The 21062-nt window shown below is 44.5% G+C and overlaps 1 protein-coding gene across 3 annotated transcripts in view; it reads left to right on the top strand.

Annotated features, from left to right (window-relative positions):
- SDK2 (sidekick cell adhesion molecule 2) overlaps positions 1-21062 on the top strand; it is a 374517-nt gene that overhangs the window by 257866 nt on the left and 95589 nt on the right. For all 3 annotated transcript variants that reach the window (XM_072990757.2, XM_072990758.2, XM_072990759.2), the window contains exon 3: positions 19933-20039. In XM_072990757.2, coding sequence (XP_072846858.2) covers positions 19933-20039 — 107 coding nt within the window. The remainder of the gene's footprint in view (positions 1-19932; positions 20040-21062) is intronic.

The raw sequence follows: 21062 nt of genomic DNA on the forward strand, positions 1-21062 counted from the left end.
TCTTCATATTTAAGTCTTATTAAAAAATCAGTAGGATTTAAGCAAGTGGGTGTGCTGGATTTTTGCCATTGTTTTGAAAGAATGCTGAAATCTTTCTTATGCATTGTTAATTCTATAATTTGAGATTAACCGGCTGAAACCTTATGGTTGGCATTTTATTGGTCTGGGTTGGTGGGTTTTTTCCTACAGGTCTTTGAATATGCTAAGCAAACATTAGAATCCCTTTAAATCAGATTTGCAGGCAGGCGTCTTTCAAGACTTCTCTGAATAAAATAAATGATACAAGAAATGCGGTCATATTTTAACCATAACTGTAACATCACTCAGCATCAGCATAATAGGTACTTGTTTATTGGGAAACACTGAGACTGGCTGACATGCTCTGCACAGGTTACCCTCCATTCTTCGAAGTCCCTGTCAATTGGGACTTTTCATCTGCATTTTCACTTATTTTTCATGTCATGCATGCTAACTAGTGCCTGCGAGCAAGCCTGAAATAGTGGTCTTGCAACTCAGCATGTAGCTTCAATGTGTAGTGTCAACAATGGCTTGTTGCCAGTTCCCACACAGTTGTTCTTCAGTTGTTACACTGGAATGCAAAATCATGAGAATTTTGCCAGAAAAAACTGCGGGCAGCAGGAGGGATTCTTGTTGACTTCTACTCAGAGATTTGTCATGCAGAATCCCTGGAAACTTTGTATCTATGATTATTCTTCCATGGCTGATGAGTATTGCATCAGGATTGGTCCATAATATGATGGAACTGTCAAGCATCAACACCCATATGATCAAATGGTACCTATTTCTATGTATATACATGTAAATTCCATCACTTCTGCACAGCTAGCAGGCTCTAAGCAGCTTACAAATATAGTAGGGACATAACAATTATAAAAAAGAAGAAAACACAACTCATTCAGCAGTGTATTGCAAAAATTAAATAATGGCTTCCCTACCCCTCTGGCCTCTCTCTCTCTCTCTCTCTCTCTCTCTCTCTCTCTCTCTCACACACACACACACACACACACACACACACACACACACACACACACACACACACACACACACACACAGAGTGTGTTCAGAATCCTATTAGAAACTTACATTCGCATGCATCCAGGAACACAAACAGATCCTTATTAATGAGTGGCAATTTACCATGACAAAATAGTGATTCCCCTTACACAAGCATAGAAAGATGATAGAATTGTGGCCATTGTGAAATGTTTTAGCTCAAATAATGCTGTAAGCAAAATCCATAGTATTTCTTTGCCTAAGGAGAAAAGTTAATGGTATGTATTAAGATTAAGGTTTCCTTCAAAGAAGCAAGTCCTCAGAAGAAGAATGGAGTGATTACATTTTCTTCTACACTAGTACCTAATACCTTGATTTTGCACAATGGAGTAGCATGTCACCCCAGCCTGGATTTTCCAAGGAGAGAATAGCTTTCCACCTAGCCAAACCAAGCACAAAAATACAGGGCATATCATTATTACACTTGCCCTAGCAATTTCTAATACAGTGGACCCTTGACTTACAGACGGCTTGACTTACAGACTTTTTGAGTTACAGACTTCTCTGGCCGCAAAATTTAGGTTTGACTTGCAGACTGAGATTTGACTTACAGACCAGAAAAAAACCAAAATGGAACAAAAACAGCCTGTTACGGGATTAATCGGTTTTCAATGCACTGTAGGTCAATGGAGACTTGACTTACAGACTTTTTGACTTGAGAACCGCCTTCCAATACGGATTAAGTTCTCAAGTCAAGACCCCACTGTATCTCCTTAGAGCATTGTCCCCCAACCTGGCACCTTCTAGACACCTTCTATACTGGACTACAACACCTATCAGCAGCAGCCAGCACAGGTGAGATAGGTTTTTTTCATTCTTAATAGCCTATTGTGAATTACTGTTGGACCTTTTTGGTCATTTAGAACATGGTGGGGATATGGCAGTAGGTCCCAACCTTGGGTAACCCAGGTGTTCTTACACTGCAATTCCCAGAAACCATCACTACCAGCTGTGTTGGCCAGGGTTTCTGGGAGTTGCAGTCCAAGAATACATGGGTTACCCAAGGTTGGGAACCATTGTTGTGCCCCTCAGTTAACACAGAAAACGTTCCTTTAGCTAACATAGAGATGTGTGAGTTTGGAACAACTGAGTAGTTTCCTCAAGCAAGTCAGAAAGTCAGTGCAGCTCTAAGACCAAGGGGAAATAGATTTTGTTCAACTTTTTAGGAGAGAAGAGGAAGAAGCCTATAAATAAACACAAATAAGGAGCCATCTCTCTGTCTGTGTGTGTGTCTGTGTGTGTCTGTGTATGTTTTAACTTCCCGAACATGCTCATGCACATCGTGGCACAGTAACCTTTGGGGGCTATTTTTCATCTGTTCCTGTCCCCAATTAATTTCTCTCCATGTAGAAAGAGCTGCTGTGCTGCCTTTTGTCAGGAATCATTGACAATCCTTTTACTGAAGCAGATCAGAGAGAATTAAACCTAACTTGACAAAGGCATGTGGAAGTAAGCAGCTGTCATACAACAAAGTCTCTTCTCCTTTTATTTGGTTAATAATGTTTTTTAGTGAAAGCCACAAAATGCTAGATAATTCTTTTCTTTTCTAAGAGCTATATTCATGAACTTAGGTGTGCAAGAGAGGGGGAGATCCAGCTGCCTTTAATGGCCTCTTAACTTCTGGTGGTGAAGTGCAGAAGCCCATTAATTGGGCCTGCTGAGGTAGCTCACATCATGGACCTGACAGGGAGGGGTGGGGAGGCAGTCTCTTTATTCTCCCCTCAGAGGCCAAAGGAGATTTCACAAAATTGCGTGAAGCACTCCAGAGGCGTGCTGAGAATGAAAAGGAAGCCCAACATCCCAAGAGACCAAGCCATTTGATAGAATGCCTGGAGTAATTGTTAGCAAAGGGTTGGATCCCGTTGGTCGTTCTGTGTTGGTCTCATGTTGCAAATACCATTGCCAAGGGATTTGGGGGTGGGGGTGGGGGTGGGGAATGCCAGCCTCAAGTACATGCAGAAGGTGGGAGGCACAGATGTTGGAAAATACAACCCAAATTTATAAACCAAATACACTGATATTGCAAGGAGATGTCTTCCAGGTCTATAGAGCCTGTGTCCTGAGTACATTCGTGTACTGCAGTGAGTCCTGGACCCTTTGTGCATGGCAGGAGAGGAAGCTGAACACATTCCATATGTGTTATATCCAGTGCATTTTTGGTATCACCTGACAGGACAAAGTTCCAAGTAGAGCAGTCCTAGAATGAGCTGGAATTTTTAGCATGCATACATTACTGAAGCAGCAATGTCTACATTGGCTTGGGCATGTCGTGAGAATGACTGATGGTCGGATTCCAAAAGATCTCCAGTACGTAGTATTAGTGCAGGGAAAATGCTCCAGAGGGAGACCACAGCTGAGATACAAGGATATCTGCAAGGCCTTAGGAATGGACCTGAACAGATGGAAAACCTTGACATCTGAGCATTCAGCCTGGAGGCAGGTGGTGCAACATGGCCTCTCCCAATTTGAAGAGACACTTGTTCAGCAGGCCAAAGCAAAGAGGCAGCCCTGAAACCAGCAAAATCAGGGAGCTGGACAGGGGACAGATTGTATTTGTCTTCAGTGTGGAAGGGATTGTCACTCTCGTATTTATTGGCCTTCTCAGCCAAACTATACGATGTTCCAAAACCTCAATTCAGAGCACATTACCATAGCCTCTTGAGACTGAAGGATGCCTACTTCGCAAGGAGATGCCTGCATAAAAGTGCTTACAGATTGTGCTGCTGCCATTTTTCACATTTCAATTTGAATTTCTTAGAAAACTTGTACCTTCCATCTCCAGGCCTGTTTTCTGTTACTCTTTAGATAGCTCTTAACCATGCTTTCAAGCAGAGTGGGCAAATTCTGTGGCTTCCAAGGGCCACCTGGGATTTTGGTGGCTTCACATCTATCACAGCTACATGGAGCAATTGCAACAGCCTGGTTCTGCTAGAAAAGAGGATTTACAAGGATGACTCTCTCTGCACTCTCTTGCAACAGTCTGAGGAAAGGATGGGGGGGGGGACAATTTGATGGCATTCCAGTGGCATCTTGGGAGCTTCAGGAGACTGAGCTCTTTTTTTGCTTCAAGCTGATTCATGTTATCAGTCACCTAGTGAACTGCTCATGCGAATCCTTGTGCCAGCCTACCCCAACCTGGGCAACACATGGCATAAAGCGGCCTTCTCAAGCCCCCAGGGACTTTGTGCTAAACTTCTCAATCAGCTGCCTGCATTCACACAATTGTTCGGTGCCTTGTAATAGGAGCAGAGTTAGATCTCTCCTGGAAACTGTATCTGCCATGCCCTGAAAGGGTCATAAGAAGAGGCTTTCAGTGTCAGCCTGTCTAAATAGTGCTTTCATCGATCCAGACTTCCCTATTATATAAATGTTTTGAATGCATACCACCCTCCTTGTGCTATTCATGTGGAATTACTGTCTTTGTCCAGCTTGTCTCTGTAGTTATTTGTCTATCGATTGTATTGCTGGCTTATAAAATCATGAGCAGTGCAGGGAAGATGGACAGGGAGCCATGGCTCAGCAGAATTCCTGAGGCACCTGATTAAATTCACAGTTTAAAAAAAAACAGCAGCATCAACAAATGATAGAGAAATAAGGCTTGTACTAGAAACTCCTGTGGAACTCCATGTTTGGAGATTTATAGGTCACTGTTACAAATACTGGGTCAAAAGACGCTTAGGGCATTCCTGAACTGCAGACTTGTCGCATTTCTTCCCTTCAGGTAAGCCCAGGAAAGCTGCCTGGTCAGTGGTTTACAAGATCACGGTTGTTCCCATGCAGAAGTCCCGTGTTCAGCCCCTGACATCTCCAGTTAAAAGAATCTCTGCAAAAGAAACTCGGTCTGGCATCTTGGAGTGCCGTTGTCTGACAGAAAAGACAGATGAAAAGAGGGGGGGGGCAGAGCATATTGGCAGCAGGGACAAGAAAATGAGGGAGAATTTTTGACAGCAGCAGCAGCTTTCCTAGCCATCGATAAGTGACCTTCCATGGACACGTCATTCCTCTGGAGGAATCCAGGAATAATACTATGTGCTCATGCCACATCCTTGCCAAAGGATTTGTGAGAAACAAAATTGATTATTGCTATTAGTTACCCAAAGAACTGCCTCTCCTTCCTATTGAACAGTGCTAGGAAAAAACAGTGATGATGTGGTTCATTTCCCTGTCCCCAACCTAATTTATGAGTCAGGTGCTCTCACAATGTCCAAGCTCTACTCAACCTTTGTCAGTACTAGGATGGGTCAGCCTTTCCCAGCCTGGTGCAATTTATTGTCAGCTGACTGTCATGGAGAAGATGATGTGCAAATGTATGTTGCCAGCTGGAACAGACTCACATCCAGACCTAACCTTGACATAATAAATTTTCTAGTATGCATCCATTGACATAGTTAAGGATTGTCAGTGACTCCTAGCTAGAACTGTCCAATATCAAGCTCAGGATCACTACCACCAGAAGATGGTGTTTTTTTTCCGTCCGCTGGCTTGTATCTAACATATCTAGTGCTATAACTAGGAAATTATATAGCAAATCATGATTTCTAATAGGAGAGGCACTAGTCTGCAATCTTTAAAGAGAGGGAAAACACCCCTTAAATGACTTGAATGAAGGGTTTTGCAAATGATATAAATGCAGGAGGACTATGTCCTGCTTTGTCCCACTTGATTTCGCTTCATTGGAGACTAGAAAAGTTCTGGACCTTCTGGACTGCAACTTCCAAAATTCCCCACCGGGCATGCTAGGTGAGAGGATCTGAAAATTGTAGTTCAAAAACAGTAGATTTTCCAAGCTTTGCCGTAACCTGAACATTTGTGATGAACCAGCATCCCCCAGGTGTCTTCCTCCTGACCACTGCTTTGAACAAAAGTAGAGACAGGTGATATGGCCAAACAACAAGCTCACTTGTCTCAACCACCAGTGACTCCAGTGGGAGAAGGAGGAGCCGGCTTCCTCTGAGCTTCTGCCCTGGATGTCTCAGATTCAAGAGGAGAGAGCAGTGTGGTCTTCTCTGTTCTGCAAAGCAGAAGGGAAGGATTCTAAGGATTGACTTGAAAACACAGGAGGGGATGACTTACAATATCATGACTTTTGGAGGGCATCAAGCACCACACTTTGCTGTTGGTCAAATTATTCAGAATCAAACCAGCAGATGTGAGAATGCTGTGTCAAAGGTGCACAAGGACTAGTACTGTGTAACACACACACACACAACACAGAGACTGCTGATTCAGAACTGACTTGATATTTCTGACCTTTCCAAGTGAATTTATGGGATGATCTGTTTTCAAAGTACCTTTCTTTGCCATAATATAGTGCATGCCCCTTATCTTATTACACCTGGGAGTGGAAGCTTACTTTCAAGGGCATAGTACCCAGTCAGTGGTGTTAGGAAATCAAGAAGCAGGATAATTTTTTTTTTAATTTGGAGGTTGGGCAGCAAGAAAAAAAAATCCAGAGAAATTGCTCATCGAACAAAAGGCTGCTTAGGCTAATGGCTCAATTACAAGTTCACAGCAATTGATTAGAGATTTAATAAAGGTACGGGATTGAAACTAAAGAGCCGCCATGCATGCTTCCATAAAGCTGCTAACTTTGTAGTTCATGTACTATCCATATAGTTTCACGATCAATGATAATCTCACCGAGAGCTTCAATGAGTGTTAGGAGATGACATTAAGACTCTCTAAAGCATTGTAGTCAGGCTGAAAACTAACTACAAGCATGTCAAAATTCAATTTATGGTAAGAGCTAGAGGATGCTCAGTTGGCATTCCATCCAACTGTTGGAAGCTAGACAAATTTCTGCTACAGTAGGTACCCCCGAATGTCTGCAACATCTTAAGCAAAGGTACATTTGCACAGTGAACATGTATGTTTAGGTCAGTCCCAGATGTACTGTTGGCTGTGTATGGAGCTGATGGTAGACCTGCCAACCATGAGAACAGTTCCAGAGTTGAGAGTTTTGAGGATGAAGGATACAACTCTTCCACCACAAGGACACTTGTGTCTTTCGTTGCAGTATAGTCTACCTTAAACTGCTTAAAGTGTACATTGTGCAAATGTTGGACATGACTTAATGACTAAACCACAACATGCCGTTTGGTGCATACAAATGGCATACACACCTCGAACAAACCTGTTTGGTCCAGCTCTTTTAAGAATACTTTTAAGAATGCTTTTTAGAAAGCCAAAGGGAAAAAACCTCCATCCACACTCCCTCTTGTCCCTTCCTGTTTCTGGGAGGAAGGTTTTTTCTTTTTTCTAATTTTCTGTAAGCAATCAGTTAAAGTTTTTCTTTTTTTTCTCATCCCTGCTCCATGGAAGAGCAGAGGAAGTAGTTATTAATTTCATTATTTAATGTGTGTTATCTCTTTCTATTGCTGTATCAAACATCCACCTTATTTCCCCTTTTTTCTCCTCCCACTTCTGGGGGGAAGTTTTCAATTTTTCATTTATTTTTTCTAAGTTATGCATTGTTAAAGCACAGCTTTTTTAAAAAAAAAGTTTACTTCCTCTGCCCCTCCACAAAGCAGAGGAAGTGTTTACTTTCCCAATATCATGAAGTGCCTAAATTCTCTTCTTAAGCCATTTCACAATATTGGCAAATGGACAACAGAAGGGAAAATGACAGCTACAAGCTTGCTTCCATTCATTGTTCCTTCCCATACCAAGAAAGCAGTTGCTCTTGACAGGGACCTAGAACGGTATGAATAGGAATGCTTTCCAGCAGATGAAACAGTGGGATGAATGCAAATCTGATTGAGCCCCAAATCTCCAAGGATTTGACTGTACAGCAGCCTTGACAGTTGTTAAAAGGAGGAATCTAGAATTCTTTACCTCCTCGGCACAGTGTGATGCAGAGTAGGTAAATAGAGCAGTGTGGAAGGTGTCTCATAACCAATGGTGCTTTCATGTAGATCAGTGGTTCCCAACTTTGTATCCCCAGATGTTCTTGGACTAAAACTCTCAGAAGCCTTCACCACCAGATCTGCTGGCCAAGATGTCTGGGAGTTGTAATCCAAGACCATCTAAGGACCCAAGGTTGGGAATCACTGATAAAGAGGACTCCTCATGGACCACATTAGGGAAGGGGGGGGGCTCAGAGAGCAGGTATAGCAACTTCATTTTTATCTCCGTAACAGATTTTCTATAGTTAAAAAAGCCAAATTGAGGAACGGGCAGGGAAACATGGGAGCATTATAAATGGAGAATGACAATATTGGAAAACCGTGCAAAATATGGCTCCTGGAAAATTTTTTAGCAAGGGTTGCATTTTCTCCAGCCTGAATTAGATCCAAAAAATAGCAAACAGCTTGGTGCATTCTGTGAGCCAGTCTACACAGAAATGGCCCAAAAAGGTTCCTTTTAAGCCATTGCCTGGCTTAGTGAGAGCAGCACCATGCCACCTGGAAAGGAGATTTGGTCAGTTGAGGATAGCAGAAGGAAGATTAGTCTGGCTACGTGGCTCATTAAATTCTCAGATGAAAGAGTCTTAATCTGAGGAGGAGGAAAGGTGCAATGTATGAAACTTCACTCTCCTCAAAGCATGATTTTGCAAGTCCCCAGAGCTCATGTCCAAATCCCAGTTTTGCTACCATCTCCCCAGGAATGTTCCAAGTTCTGAGAAATAGCTCCTCTCCTATAAAACCCCTGGATTCTAAAAATGGTGAGGTTGTAACCCAATATTAGATCTCTGTTCATAGCCTACAAACAATGTGCTCTAAGACTCGTCTGGGTGGGGTGAAGAGGAGCGTCTTCAGTAAGTGAGGGTGATTGTCCTTAGCGGTGAGAAAGGAGCCACTCTGGATGAAGCTCTGAACCCGGCAGGTCCTGAGGTGGCATTGGGACCTAGGATCAAATGTTGGGCACTCGTACGTTATGCACCTGGATCCAAACAACTGCTTTGCAAGGAGGGTCTCTGTGCTGCCAATACCCTTTTCTGACCCCTTTCATTGCTCTGCGATGTCCCTGCTTTCACAGGATGCCTAGAAGAGGGAAGGGAAGGCCTAACCCGTCTTGACAGGCAAGTGGATGAGACCTTGCATTTAACAACTTCCCCTAGCTTTGTGTGTCAGGCCTTCACATCGTCTTGGAAGTAACCTGCCATCTTATCTTGCTCTTAACAGTGGGAGGGAGATTGATGGTGAATAGAGATATGGCCCGGGAACACACATGATGCGTTGCAATAGGAAGGAAGAAGATCAGTGGTACTTCTGTCCTTGTCCTTAGTTTGTCTACCTGGTTTGAGGTCTATTTGAAGTGTGTGTCCATGTGTGTGGTACAGTGTATTGTGCTCTCATCAGAATCTGCTCTCTCTCTCTCTCTCTCTCTCTCTCTCTCTCTCTCTCTCTCTCTGTGTGTGTGTGTGTGTGTGTGTGTGTGTGTGTGTAATTCTCTCATTTGTTTGCATTTGTGTTGCAGCTGATTTATTAACTAGGACAATACAAGGAGACTCGGACCATTATTCCCGAAGTCTGCCTCAACTCCTGACAGCTTGCTGGAATTGAAATATCTTACTTAGAGCAAGTGAAGATCATTTTAAATATCAGCACTGACACTCAAGGACTCCGTGCTGAAAGGGTGGGCAGCGACAGTGGGGGTGGGCAACCCACGCTGGAAGGGTGGGCAACCACCACAGCATTGCTTTCCACATTTGTTAACCCTCCTTGACACCCGAGTCTTTTAGGAGCCTTCCTGTCTTGTGAATTCTCATGTTTCTTCCATCAGTGACTTGCCCTCCTCTGTCAGCAGGCGGGACAGGATGCTGGCATCTGAAATGCAGGCAGGCACAGGTGTGTGTAGGGGGGTGGGGGGGAGAGAGGCATTTCCGAATGGGGCTTTAACAGAGGGACGCAGCTGCCTTTCTCCATGATGTCACTGTGGCCAGAAGGGGGAACTCTTGGCCTTCTCATCCCACTGCCTTCCTCTGTTACAAGCAACTCACTCAGGGCTGAGTTCCTCGGGATGACCCATATTTGCTGATCAGCTCATAGGCACATATTTGGGTCCAAGCCCCAAGTCCAAGTCCAGGTTTTTGGTACTAAGTCTCAAGTCCCAAGCCCGAGTCCCTATTAAAAGCAAGCTCTTTTCCCCAGAAAAAAAGGGAGGGGTTGGGTGAGTCCCGAGGTGCGAGTCGAATCTGAGTTATTGGGTGGGTGGGGGGGACCACGTAGACTTTGAGTAGAGTCACCAGTGCAACTTCAGTCCAACTTGACAGCGAGTCCCATGACTGGAGTCCCCCATCTCTGTCGGGTCACCTTTAGGGTTGCCTCCTGGAGAGTCTATCATTCACAGGCCATGTTCATAGCCCACGGCTCCTAAAGGAATCCATCTTTTCAGTTCAGAGGCCGTTGGTAAAACTTTTTTAATAGTTTACAAAACTTTTTAATCTTTGAATACTTCATTTGCAGGGAAAGTGTGCCTTTTACCATTAGGGAGGTGCTGAAGTTTTAGCTCAGAGTGGCACTGACAGTTGTGTCCCTAGCAAACCCGTACACATAGCATGCTTATTTGTTTATGATTGAGCCGACATTTCCCAGGGACTCAAATGAGTCAATGGAATAAAATGCATACCATGTTATCGTTTAGTGGGCTTTGACGTTAGCCCCGTATGTACAGGTCAGGCACTGGCCTCTGAAACCTGGAGCAAAATTGATCTCTTTACATCACTTCCAAAACTTGTACTGGCCAGGTCTGGCTACAGAGCAGCATTTTTTGGTGGAGGAAGGAGGGAAGAGCAAAGGGGAAAGCCTCTCATTCTTCTCTTATGATGTACACAGGCTGCATGAGTGGCAAAATGTCTAATGTTTTGTCTTAGAAGATCCTTGTGGAATGTAAGTGAAGATGAGAGAAAGCTGTAAAATATGTTGTTCTTACATGATGTCAATTCAACTCCAACCAGCGGTGATCCCATGAGTGAGTGACCCCTGAAATGACCTGTCCTCAACAACCCTGGTAAACTGATGATTATGGCTTCCTTAGGGGGCTTATCCATCTCGCCTTTCTTCTTCCTCTTTTCTTATTGCCTTCGATGCATACTGGTGGTTTCTTCTATGTAGGCTACTCAGCATTGATAGGTCCTTGTAGTACAGCGCTGGTGGGTTGTTCCAGCATGAACCACAGTTTCAAAGTGTTTCATGATAATTGTGGTTGGTGGCTGAACGGAAGTAGATACGAGACTTAATTTCTAGGCAACCGTCCAACAGCATCTAGTGCCGAGCAATAATTCACCCTCCTTTTGCTGCCCTGTTCTTAAGGGGCATCATAGAAATTTTGGGGAAGTTTAAGGATGAGGGAGTGAAAACATGGTGCCCTTTCACCTCCTCTCCATGCCCATCACCTCACAGCCACTGTTCTTCTCATCTCCCACACCAAAGAGTGATGCTATGTGATGGTGACAGAGCTGAGTGCCCTGAATGGGGGAAATAATTACCTCCCAGACAGCTGCTACTTTTCCCAGTAAGCCCCAAATGAAGTCATGCTAAGTCATGTGTAATTTCTGGAGGTGTTTGCAAAAGAAATTGACTAGAAAGCAGCTGATTGGGGTCCTGCCATTGATGCCTCCCTAGGAAGGGGCCCTTAGCAACATTTTTCCTTGCCAGCCTGACAGTCCAAGCTGCATTGGGCATCGGATTCTAGCCCACCATGCTGCTGATGTAATGTGACTCACTCTTGCTGTTGTTGATGTTGTTGTTTTGACTTATATATGACCCCCTAGTGCTTGGTTTTGGGGTTTAAAAGGGGGAAAGGTGAGCACCTCTGTGCCAGAGACTCAAGGGTTCTCCTTGAGTCAGGCACGGAAGGGAAAGGCACATGAACTAGTTCCCTGTTCATGGGCAGAGGGAGCATAACATGCAGGAGGGCTGAAACACCCTTACCCAGCAATAGCTGGGGTTCACCTCATTCATCGCATGTGACTTACGCAGTATGTTTGGGGTGAAGGAAGACAGGACCTTTTTAAAAAGTAACAGGGAAGCATGATCATGCCTCCACCATTCTCTGAAATGGTACTCCATTTCGTTGTCTTTCCAGGGGAGAGCTTTGGGTGGAAAATATTGTCTGTGTCCAGAATGATTGCATTTCAAGAAGTTATGGTGGCAAAGAAAGCCCGAATTAACAAGACTTCCCTTCCCCTCCTTGGGGAATAAGACAGAGAGACACTTTAAAAGGATGCTTTTTGACACCTGTCACCTATGGATACAATATGATAGGCAGGTCTGTAGTGGCAGGATGTGCAACTGGGCATCTTCAGACCTTGCATCTATTGTCACCCTTTGCTGTCCAGAGGCTTCATTCCCCTGTTGTCAGGATCATCTGAAATGTCAGAATGTCACCGCAGTGCCAACAGATTCTAACGCAGGACACTCGCCTGTCTCTGCACAGCACAGAGTCTCTTCTGCATAATTTCATTTCTTCTTCTCCTCCACTTTGCTTGGTCTCCAGCTGATGGAGGAGCAAAGCACTGCCAGAGGTTTCAACTCCTGTGGCTTGACGTTCCTTAGAACAAAGTTTGAAAACTTGCATTATAGACTCTGGGTTTGCCTTGTTGCAAGTGCCTGTCGCCTGTCAAGGCATCCCTGACATCTTTGTACAGGAGGGCCTGTGCCTCTTGACATACTGCCCAAAGTACGTGGCTTGGAGTGATGGCCCCTGCCAGTTGTTATCCTAGCTCATTTACACTAATCACAGTTGAATTCTATTCTAACCTCCCCACCCCACCCCGGAGTGGTGTAAAGGGAGGAACGCTGATCATATCTGGCATACCTCCATCAAACTGTTCCACTGCCCTTTCATTCATTCCAGGGACCAGCGTCTGACAAAGCGATACAAACTCCACCAGAGGATTCCTATGGCCATCAACCTACTTTAACCCAATTGGTGGTTTCAAAGTTGGGGTCCTATACTGCCACCTACAGGTTTAGTTGTGATATTCACCCATGTGGTAGAGGAGCAAAACTCTGCAGTCCCGGGTACAGGACTGAACAGACCAATGTGTTGAATGGAACCAGACACAACTCCCAATTCACCCCTATATAATACTGGAGAGGACTGATGGCGGGATGGTCATGATGGCATCCCTGACATCAGCCACTGACACCAAATCTGCCTATTTACACTGGAACCAGAGTGGTGAAATTTGCTCATGGTTCCTGTAGCCACTTGGTAAGTGCAGAGTAGCTTTCTGACCAGTTGGCAAGGTATTTCACAAATGCAAGAGCAGCGGGGTGCAAATGGTCGGAGAGAAAGAGGACAGGAACTGGGGCTGAAAAGCCAGCAAAGCCCTCGGGGCTCTGTTTCCTCTGCCAGCATGCTTGTTCTTTGGGTTTAAGATCTGCCTGGATATCACAGGGAGTAATCAAAGAGTCTGGGGCTTTCCGCCTGCTCTTGCAGTGAACATGGCGCTGGCACAGTAGCCACCACCTGGAATGACAGCTTCTTCCAGTAGGCTAGCCGGAAGACACACAGCCACAGTTGGCTTGGGGAAAGGAAAGATGGTGTAATGAGTTGAGGATTATAGTGAGAACTCTTGTATTATAAACTACATCCTGAATAGAAAGGAAGGGAGTATTGCCCAAAGCACTGCTACCACATGGGCGCAGATCTTGGAAAAGTTACTGGCTGTGTTGGCCAGTGACTTCTTGGAATTATAATCCATAAAAATAAGTTTTCTAAGCTCTGTGTTGTAGTCAGGAGCACCAGGACTAGGAGACCAACTGCTCCTTAAATATCCCACGTACCCTGAAAATCAACTGGGAAGGTACTTGACAGCATGTAACAAGAAAAACAAGGGTATAAAGTACTGCGGTACGAGAAAAGCAGGGCAGGCTGTAAACTAAGCTGAGGCTAGATTCATCCATTTGTCAGTAGTTCCCAACCTAAGGGAACCCAGATGTTCTTGGCCTACAACTCCCAGAAATCCTTGCCAGCACAGCTAGGGGTGAAGGCTTCTGGGAGTTTTAGTCCAAGAACCTCTAGAGATCCAAGGTCTCTAATCACAGGGCTAAAACATTCACCCTGAAGTCCTGGTCTACAGCTGTCTTTTCCAGTGGTGGTAGACCAGGCTGCCAGGATGATCTCTAAATTTGGCAAAATTTAGGGTAAAGCCTTTGTTACCCCATCAGAGTTAAGACCCTAAGGATAGCACTTAAATGCCCTTTCCTGTATTCCATTCTGTGTTCATTGTGCATATTCTTTACATAGCACCTCTGAGTTGCCCCATGTCTTGCCAACATTTAAGACCCTGCTTGGTATTCTATATCCTTGCTTATGAATGAAGAAGTATTGTTTTGTGCATGTGGAGAGCCCAGGGCTAGGAGAACAAGGGGACCTGCAGGGAACATTCAAGACAAATCACCTTTTGCATGAGAATCCCCAAGTTACAGTGACCCTACCCAAGAAGGAGTGACAGCAATGATATGGACAGTTAAAAAAAACAAAGTATCCAAGGACTTTAAATGGTTGGTCATTTAAAGTATTTATGCCTATGTATGTGAAATGGCATACATTGTGGCAGCAAATTGCTGTCCATCAACAAGGCAACCGTGGTGTTTCAGGTTGTATGCTTGTCATGCAACCAGGAATGTGACCAGGAAAGTGACCAGCACTTTATGCATTGGTGGCAGCTGGCTGGGTGCTGCTTATGCAATTTCAATCATGGACAAGTCATGCCATGTCCCTTATGCACATGGATTCTGGCCATTATTATCATCTGGTGTCATATAAGCCATTATTCCTTCAAGGAGCTCAAGGTGCCATACATGGTCCTCCTCCCCACATTTGTCTTCACAGTAACCCCCTTGGACTAGTTTAGGGCTAACAAAAAGTGGCTGGTCCAAGGCCAACCAACAAACTTTGCAGCTGCCTCGAGATTTGGCCCCAGGTCTGACAAGCCCTCATAGCACGCTGTTAGCCGAGCCTTTGTCCTCTATTTTGGATAGCTTATAAGGCTTTTTTCTAATATTTCAGCCATCATGGTACATCTGGAGAGATGTTTCAGGTGTTGGTTGTGCACTGCTCACGCACCGGTAGGCATCTTGGCTGTCCCTCCCCACCCGCCCCCATCGTTTGTGCTTCAGAGCCTCCCAGCATACGGCTGCTACAACAGGCAGCGCCGGTGCCGACGCAGGGAGAGCCGATGCTCAACTTGCCAACAGTGCTGGATGAGGCTCCCTCACCCTCTTTATCCACAGGTAATAGAGATGAATTTTTCTGCATGCTGCAGGCAAACAATATCCTGTGCGTGCACTAGGGAAGAAGTGTTTCTAGACTTCGAGGCAGACATTAGATGATCGCCTCTCATTATTAAAGTTTAATTTAAACTGTGTATTGGAAAGAACAAACAAACTCGTATCAAAGAAGCCTCCAGCCTTTTTTAGTACTTGATTAAATTTAAGGGCATGGGGGCTGGAAACAGCCTGAATTCCTTCCCTTATTTCCTCTGAGTTTCCGTCTTCCAATTTCTCTCATTGCTGCAGAGAAACTAAGTGAATGTATGCCTGATTTTAAATCACTGTTTCCAGATTGCTAATGTATGTGGATGTCTAGCCTGAAGAGAAGTTTTTTTTTCCAGCCAACCTTCTCTAACCTATTTATTCAAAACTCACGCCTTATTGTCATTCTCTTCACAATCCCCTCTTCCTGATTAGTTTATCCAAGATTATTGTCCTATTTAATTCCCCCCGAATTTTCATGTCCCCATCCGTGTCTTGTTTGTCCAGCTATCATGTTTAGAAAATCTACATATGAGTGTTATAGCAGCTTTCTTGGGCTCAGACAAAGCAAATACAGATAGTCCATCTTTAGAAGTGGGGGTCCATTAACCTGTGAAGGGTGTGTGTGATGTTGCCTCACATCCCTTGTTTCAAATTTGCTTTCTGATATGGTCTTCATTTGCAAGTCCGGTGTCATAGGCATGGAGCACTGAAAATAATTGAACATCTGGAGGGAAAATGTTGTAACAGCAGGAATGCACATTTCCCTCAGTATTCTTGGTCTTTTGGGGGGGGGGTTGTTTGTTTGTTTTAGTACCAGTGGTGGAAAGTACACTTCAAACCTTGTTGAAGTGTGTCATCAAATCAACTCCCAACTAGACAAGGGGACGAATAAAAAAATTGATTGCAATATAGTATTTGTCAGAAATCGTTCTCGTTAAATATTTGTCCCTTCATATTCGTGGTTTATAGAGACCCCCACAAATACAAAGGGGTGAATATTACCCCATTTTTATTCATCTCCAATATGAGGAGAGGGAAGGCTAGCCATTCTGCCTACTGGCCTGCCGATTGGCTGATTGGTGGGCCGATAGGCAGCCAGCCACCTCCACAGCGTATCTCCCACCCCCTTTCTCTCACTACTCTAGACACCCTCCCACCGCCCCGCCCCCCACCGCCCCCGCCGTCTCCAGCAGGCCTCCACGGCCATGGCCTGTAGAAAGGGACACTGGCAGCCCTTTGCAAAGATGGCAGCTGCGGCTTCATTTAGGGTAGGGAAGCTGCAGCTGCCATCTTTGTAAAGGGCAGCCTGGATTCCTTTAGCCTGCTGGAGATGAAAGTGATGGCAGTGATGGCGGTGGCCGCAATTACAGCGGGGGGCATCGGAGGTCAGTGGCGTGGGGGGCTGCAGGGGGTGGTGGTGGTGGAGTCAGGGATTTTTTTAGTAACCCCCTATAAATCAACAAATAAATTCATGCCTCGTTGGTTCAGGGGGGCAGCTTCATGCTTTGTGAGTCATTTGATGACTCACAAAGCAGGACAACTCGCCAAAATGGTGAGTCGCCCCCATCTCTAGTCCCAACTCAACAGCCCTGCTTAGCCTCCTGCACACTGAAACCTGTGAGTTCCTTTAGAGAGCTGGCCTATCTCATATTTGGTCTTTGTCTTTTCCTGCTGCTTTCCACCTTTCTCAGCATTGTTGTCTTTTCCAGAGAATCTTGCCTTCTCTTGATATGCCCAAAGCCTCAGCTTTAACATTTTTGCCTCCAGAGATAGTTCTTGGTTTGATATAGGACCCTCTTGTTTGACTTTCTGGCAGTCTAGGGTATCCACAAAGCTCTTCTCCAGCACTACATTGCAAAGAAATCATTTTTGTCACCTGCTTTCTTAACTGTCCATCTTTCACACCCATCAGTGGTGATCGGAAATACATGAGTATGGATGACCTTGTTGGTCTCAGTGACCCATCCTTACACTTGATGTTCTTTCCTAATTCCTTTATTGCCACTATTCCTAGTCTCAAGCCTATTTGGAAATAAATCCATTTTCTCTGCAAGTTTTCTGTAATGGTAATGACACATTACATAGATTCCTTTCTTGCATGGTCAGGGGCTGAGGGTCAAGAAGAATATATGATGCACAATGTTTATAAAGCTATAGTGGAAAATGAAGAATGAATGAGTAGATGGGTGAGAAAGAAAATTGGCATGCCTGTCCTGGAGACGGATGTGGGGAATGTTCCCTTCTCTAAATGTGTTAACTAGTTTCCATCCCCTTCCTTAGTATAAGGAGGGTCTTAGACTAGGGATGGCTGAAATGTTGCCTATTCAAAAGCTCTATCCTTTTGCTCTGATCGACGTCATTTTGACATTTTAAGACATTCCTGCCACAAAGAAGGGGAGTCCATTCTTTGAAGCCACAGACTTAGCTGGGAGTTCAGAAGGCCACCAGCTCACCAGAAGACGCTGCTTAGAACAATGCCATTTTGGACAAGGTACATGTCAATGACATGGCTCCCCTTTCCTTTCTGGTGTGGGGGAGATATTGGGGGAGGGGCCTCCAGGATGACTGGTGTTGAGGTATAACTCTAGGGCTGCATACAGCCCCTTAACCTATTTTTGCAGCTCTAGCCCTTAGCCTTCTTTCCCCCCCCCCCCTTTGGCCAAAATGGTGAAACACACCTCCCAGAAGCTTCTGGGCATCAGGCACAGCCCCTCCAACAGCAACACCACTGACTGCCTTGGAAGTGACCTTCTGGCTACTTTGCTCCCTACTTCCCCTTTTCTTTTTCTTTGGCTTATCTTTCATGGGGGGGTATGTGACAAAAAGTGGCAATCAGATTTTCCTTTATTAAAAATGCTTGTGCTATTTCCTTTGGAAGTTCCATCCTCTGTAAATGTGTTTAAAACTGAAAGGGTGTGCATGGGAAAGCAGAGCAGGAGTGCAGAATATGCCAAGACTAATGTACTGTGTCTTCACAGAATAGGAGTATTCTCTGCACACTCCCAGTCAGCCTGCGCTGGTATATAGAGTCTGTAATTTGAAGATGCAGTAGCATGTTAATTGCCCAAGATAATTGTGCATTGGTATGAAACTATCTCACACAAACGCAACAGGGCACGTAAGCTTGAAGGATCAGAGGGACAATGCTGAGCAGAGTTTAAGGGAGTGACAGAAGGAACAACATCTCCCCCACGGGAGGTTTGGCTCTCCCCGCAGGAACATTGACGCCTGGTAACCTTAGTATCTAACTCAAAATAATGGCAGGATAATCCTGATTAGCCAAATGATGTCCATACTTGGAAATAGCACTTCTCAGCTAGCTTCCTTCTTTCCTCTCCCAATCTGGAACTAGATTGTTATGGATAATGAGTTTTGTGTAATTAATTCATTTCCGCAATAGTTAAGGCACAACTAAGTTACTTTGCATCAGTCTTTTTCTAGAGTAACTGCAGCTGTTTTTGTTAGTTTGTTTTCACAAAAGTATGTGCCTTCATTACTTACATGAATTTTGTACCTTGCGACCTGCAACATAACAATGGCCAAAATCCTGTTGGTGTTTACATTCAGGCTTGCCTAACTTGCCATGGCTAATTATGGCCACTTGACAAGGTGCTGGGGTGCATCTACCTTCCATGCACGACTGTGCACCCAGTTGTGCAACCAGAATTTGGGGCCTGTGCCTCAGACACAGTTAGCCACAATATGTTACGCAAACTGTACATGAACACCAATAGAATTCTGACCAGTGTTTTCTTTTTAAATGTTACTAAAAGGCAGTTACTTATAACAAGAAACTTTGAAATATGCTTTTTTAAAAAGGTAACCATTTTTTGTTTGAGACTTGGAACTGTAGCCATAGATATTTTTTTTAAGTAACTCTGCAACTCTGAGAGCACAGAGTGCTGTCCTCTGAAGGTGCCGGCCACAGAGACTGGAGAAACGTTAGGAAGAACAACCTTTAGAACATGGCCAAAGAGCCCGAAAAACCCACAACAACCATTAGATCCTGGTTGTGAAAGCCTTCGCGAATACATTTAACTCTGCAAGCTTTGGTCAGAATCAATGCACTCCTATTTAAATTAACCCACAGCAGTGTGATCTGCTTCTTTCTCAAAAGGTTTTAAAATATAAAACCCACACAATGACAGAGGTAGAAGAGGAGGAACGTACTATGGTCCATATAGGTACTTAACCAACATACAGCTTTTCCTTTAATTGGGATGTTCCTGTGGCAACAATGGCCATAATATCTGTGATTTTAAAAAAATACAAAGTACTCTAAAGATCACACCCTATACCTTTTGAGACCAATTGCTATACAGTATGTGTATTTCACCTGCTGTGATATTTGTAGCCTCTCTCTGATTTTCATGATCCAGTGGCACATCCAAGTTTTTTCAAAATTATTTTGTTTTCTTTTTCTTTGGTCCAGACAAAAGAGTGTAAGGCTGCCACTGTAAAGTAAATCATGAGTGTTTGTGTAAATGTAATCCATGGTGCCACAGGACAACAGCAATTCAATTTAGCCTATCAGAAGATACATGAGATTACAGGTGCCCTGGCTATGTACCTCATTGATTATATACTGCATTGATCTATTTAGTCATCTCTCTCTCTCTCTCTTGTCTGTCCTTCTCTGTTTCTCAAGGTACATGATCACATCCCTGGACCGTACCCATGCTGGCTTCTACCGTTGCATCGTGCGCAATCGCATGGGAGCCCTACTGCAAAGGCAGACCGAAGTGCAAGTGGCATGTAAGTTGGGGGGGGGGGGCGATCTGTGCATTGTGCTTCAACAGGACCAGAAGAACTGGCCTAAAGAGTGTGTTGTGGATCAAGAGAGTAGAGGAGAAGAGCTACACTGTTAGAAACAACCAACTGGCCTCTGGCTAAAATGATATTTTAAAGGAGAATTCTGGATTTTGTTGGGGTTCCCAAATCCCCCCCCCCACGCCAAAGGCTGTTGATGGTATGACAAATGTTACAGGTGCCCCACCTCCCCAGGGAGAGAGCACTTTCCAGCTGAAGAGCAGCTTAAATGGACATCTTGTGTTAAAAGGAACCTTATACAAAGGGAGAGATGGTATGGTGTAGAGGAGAGAATGTCAGACTAGGACTGGTTTAAAACTTGGTTATCGAAGCACATGGGAGAGGACACTGGCAATTATGAACCACTCCCCAAATAGTTGAAAAACTCACATAGCAAAATATGGACCATAGTGCAGTGGCGGAACACATGCTATGTGTGCCGAGGGGTCAGTCTCTTGTTTCTCAAGATAAAAGGATGTAGAGGATGTGAGAACTGCTAAGTCACAAACAAGACAGTCCTGGACTCGATGGGCCAGCAGTCTGAACTCATACAAAGCCACCTCCTGTGTTCACAAACAACCGCAGGAAAAAAAAATGCCGTTCTGGAATTCTACAAAGAAATGGGAGTGAGAGGAGTTTTCTGATCCTGATCCTCCCCTCCAATGCACTTTCCCACTCAAAAGTGAACACTGTCATAGTTTTTTTCTCCCCATCAAATCCAACTTCTAGGGCTTTGTCATGCGCCTTTGAATGTAGTCCAGAGAGAAGGATGAGGGAAAGTAGCACTGTCTGTACGGCAAGTGCATGCAGAGCACAAGAAAGCTCTTCCTGCAGTTGGCCACAACTCATTCACTGTTTCACTTTATCGCCACACAGCTCTTTTGTATCAACTTCCAGCCTGCCATAGCTCTGCCCCAAAGACGCATGGGGATGGTTGTTTGTCCTTCATGATGAGGCATCCACTTCTGT

This window comes from Pogona vitticeps, chromosome 2, assembly GCF_051106095.1.
Source record: "Pogona vitticeps strain Pit_001003342236 chromosome 2, PviZW2.1, whole genome shotgun sequence".
Taxonomy (NCBI): Eukaryota; Metazoa; Chordata; class Lepidosauria; order Squamata; family Agamidae; genus Pogona; species Pogona vitticeps.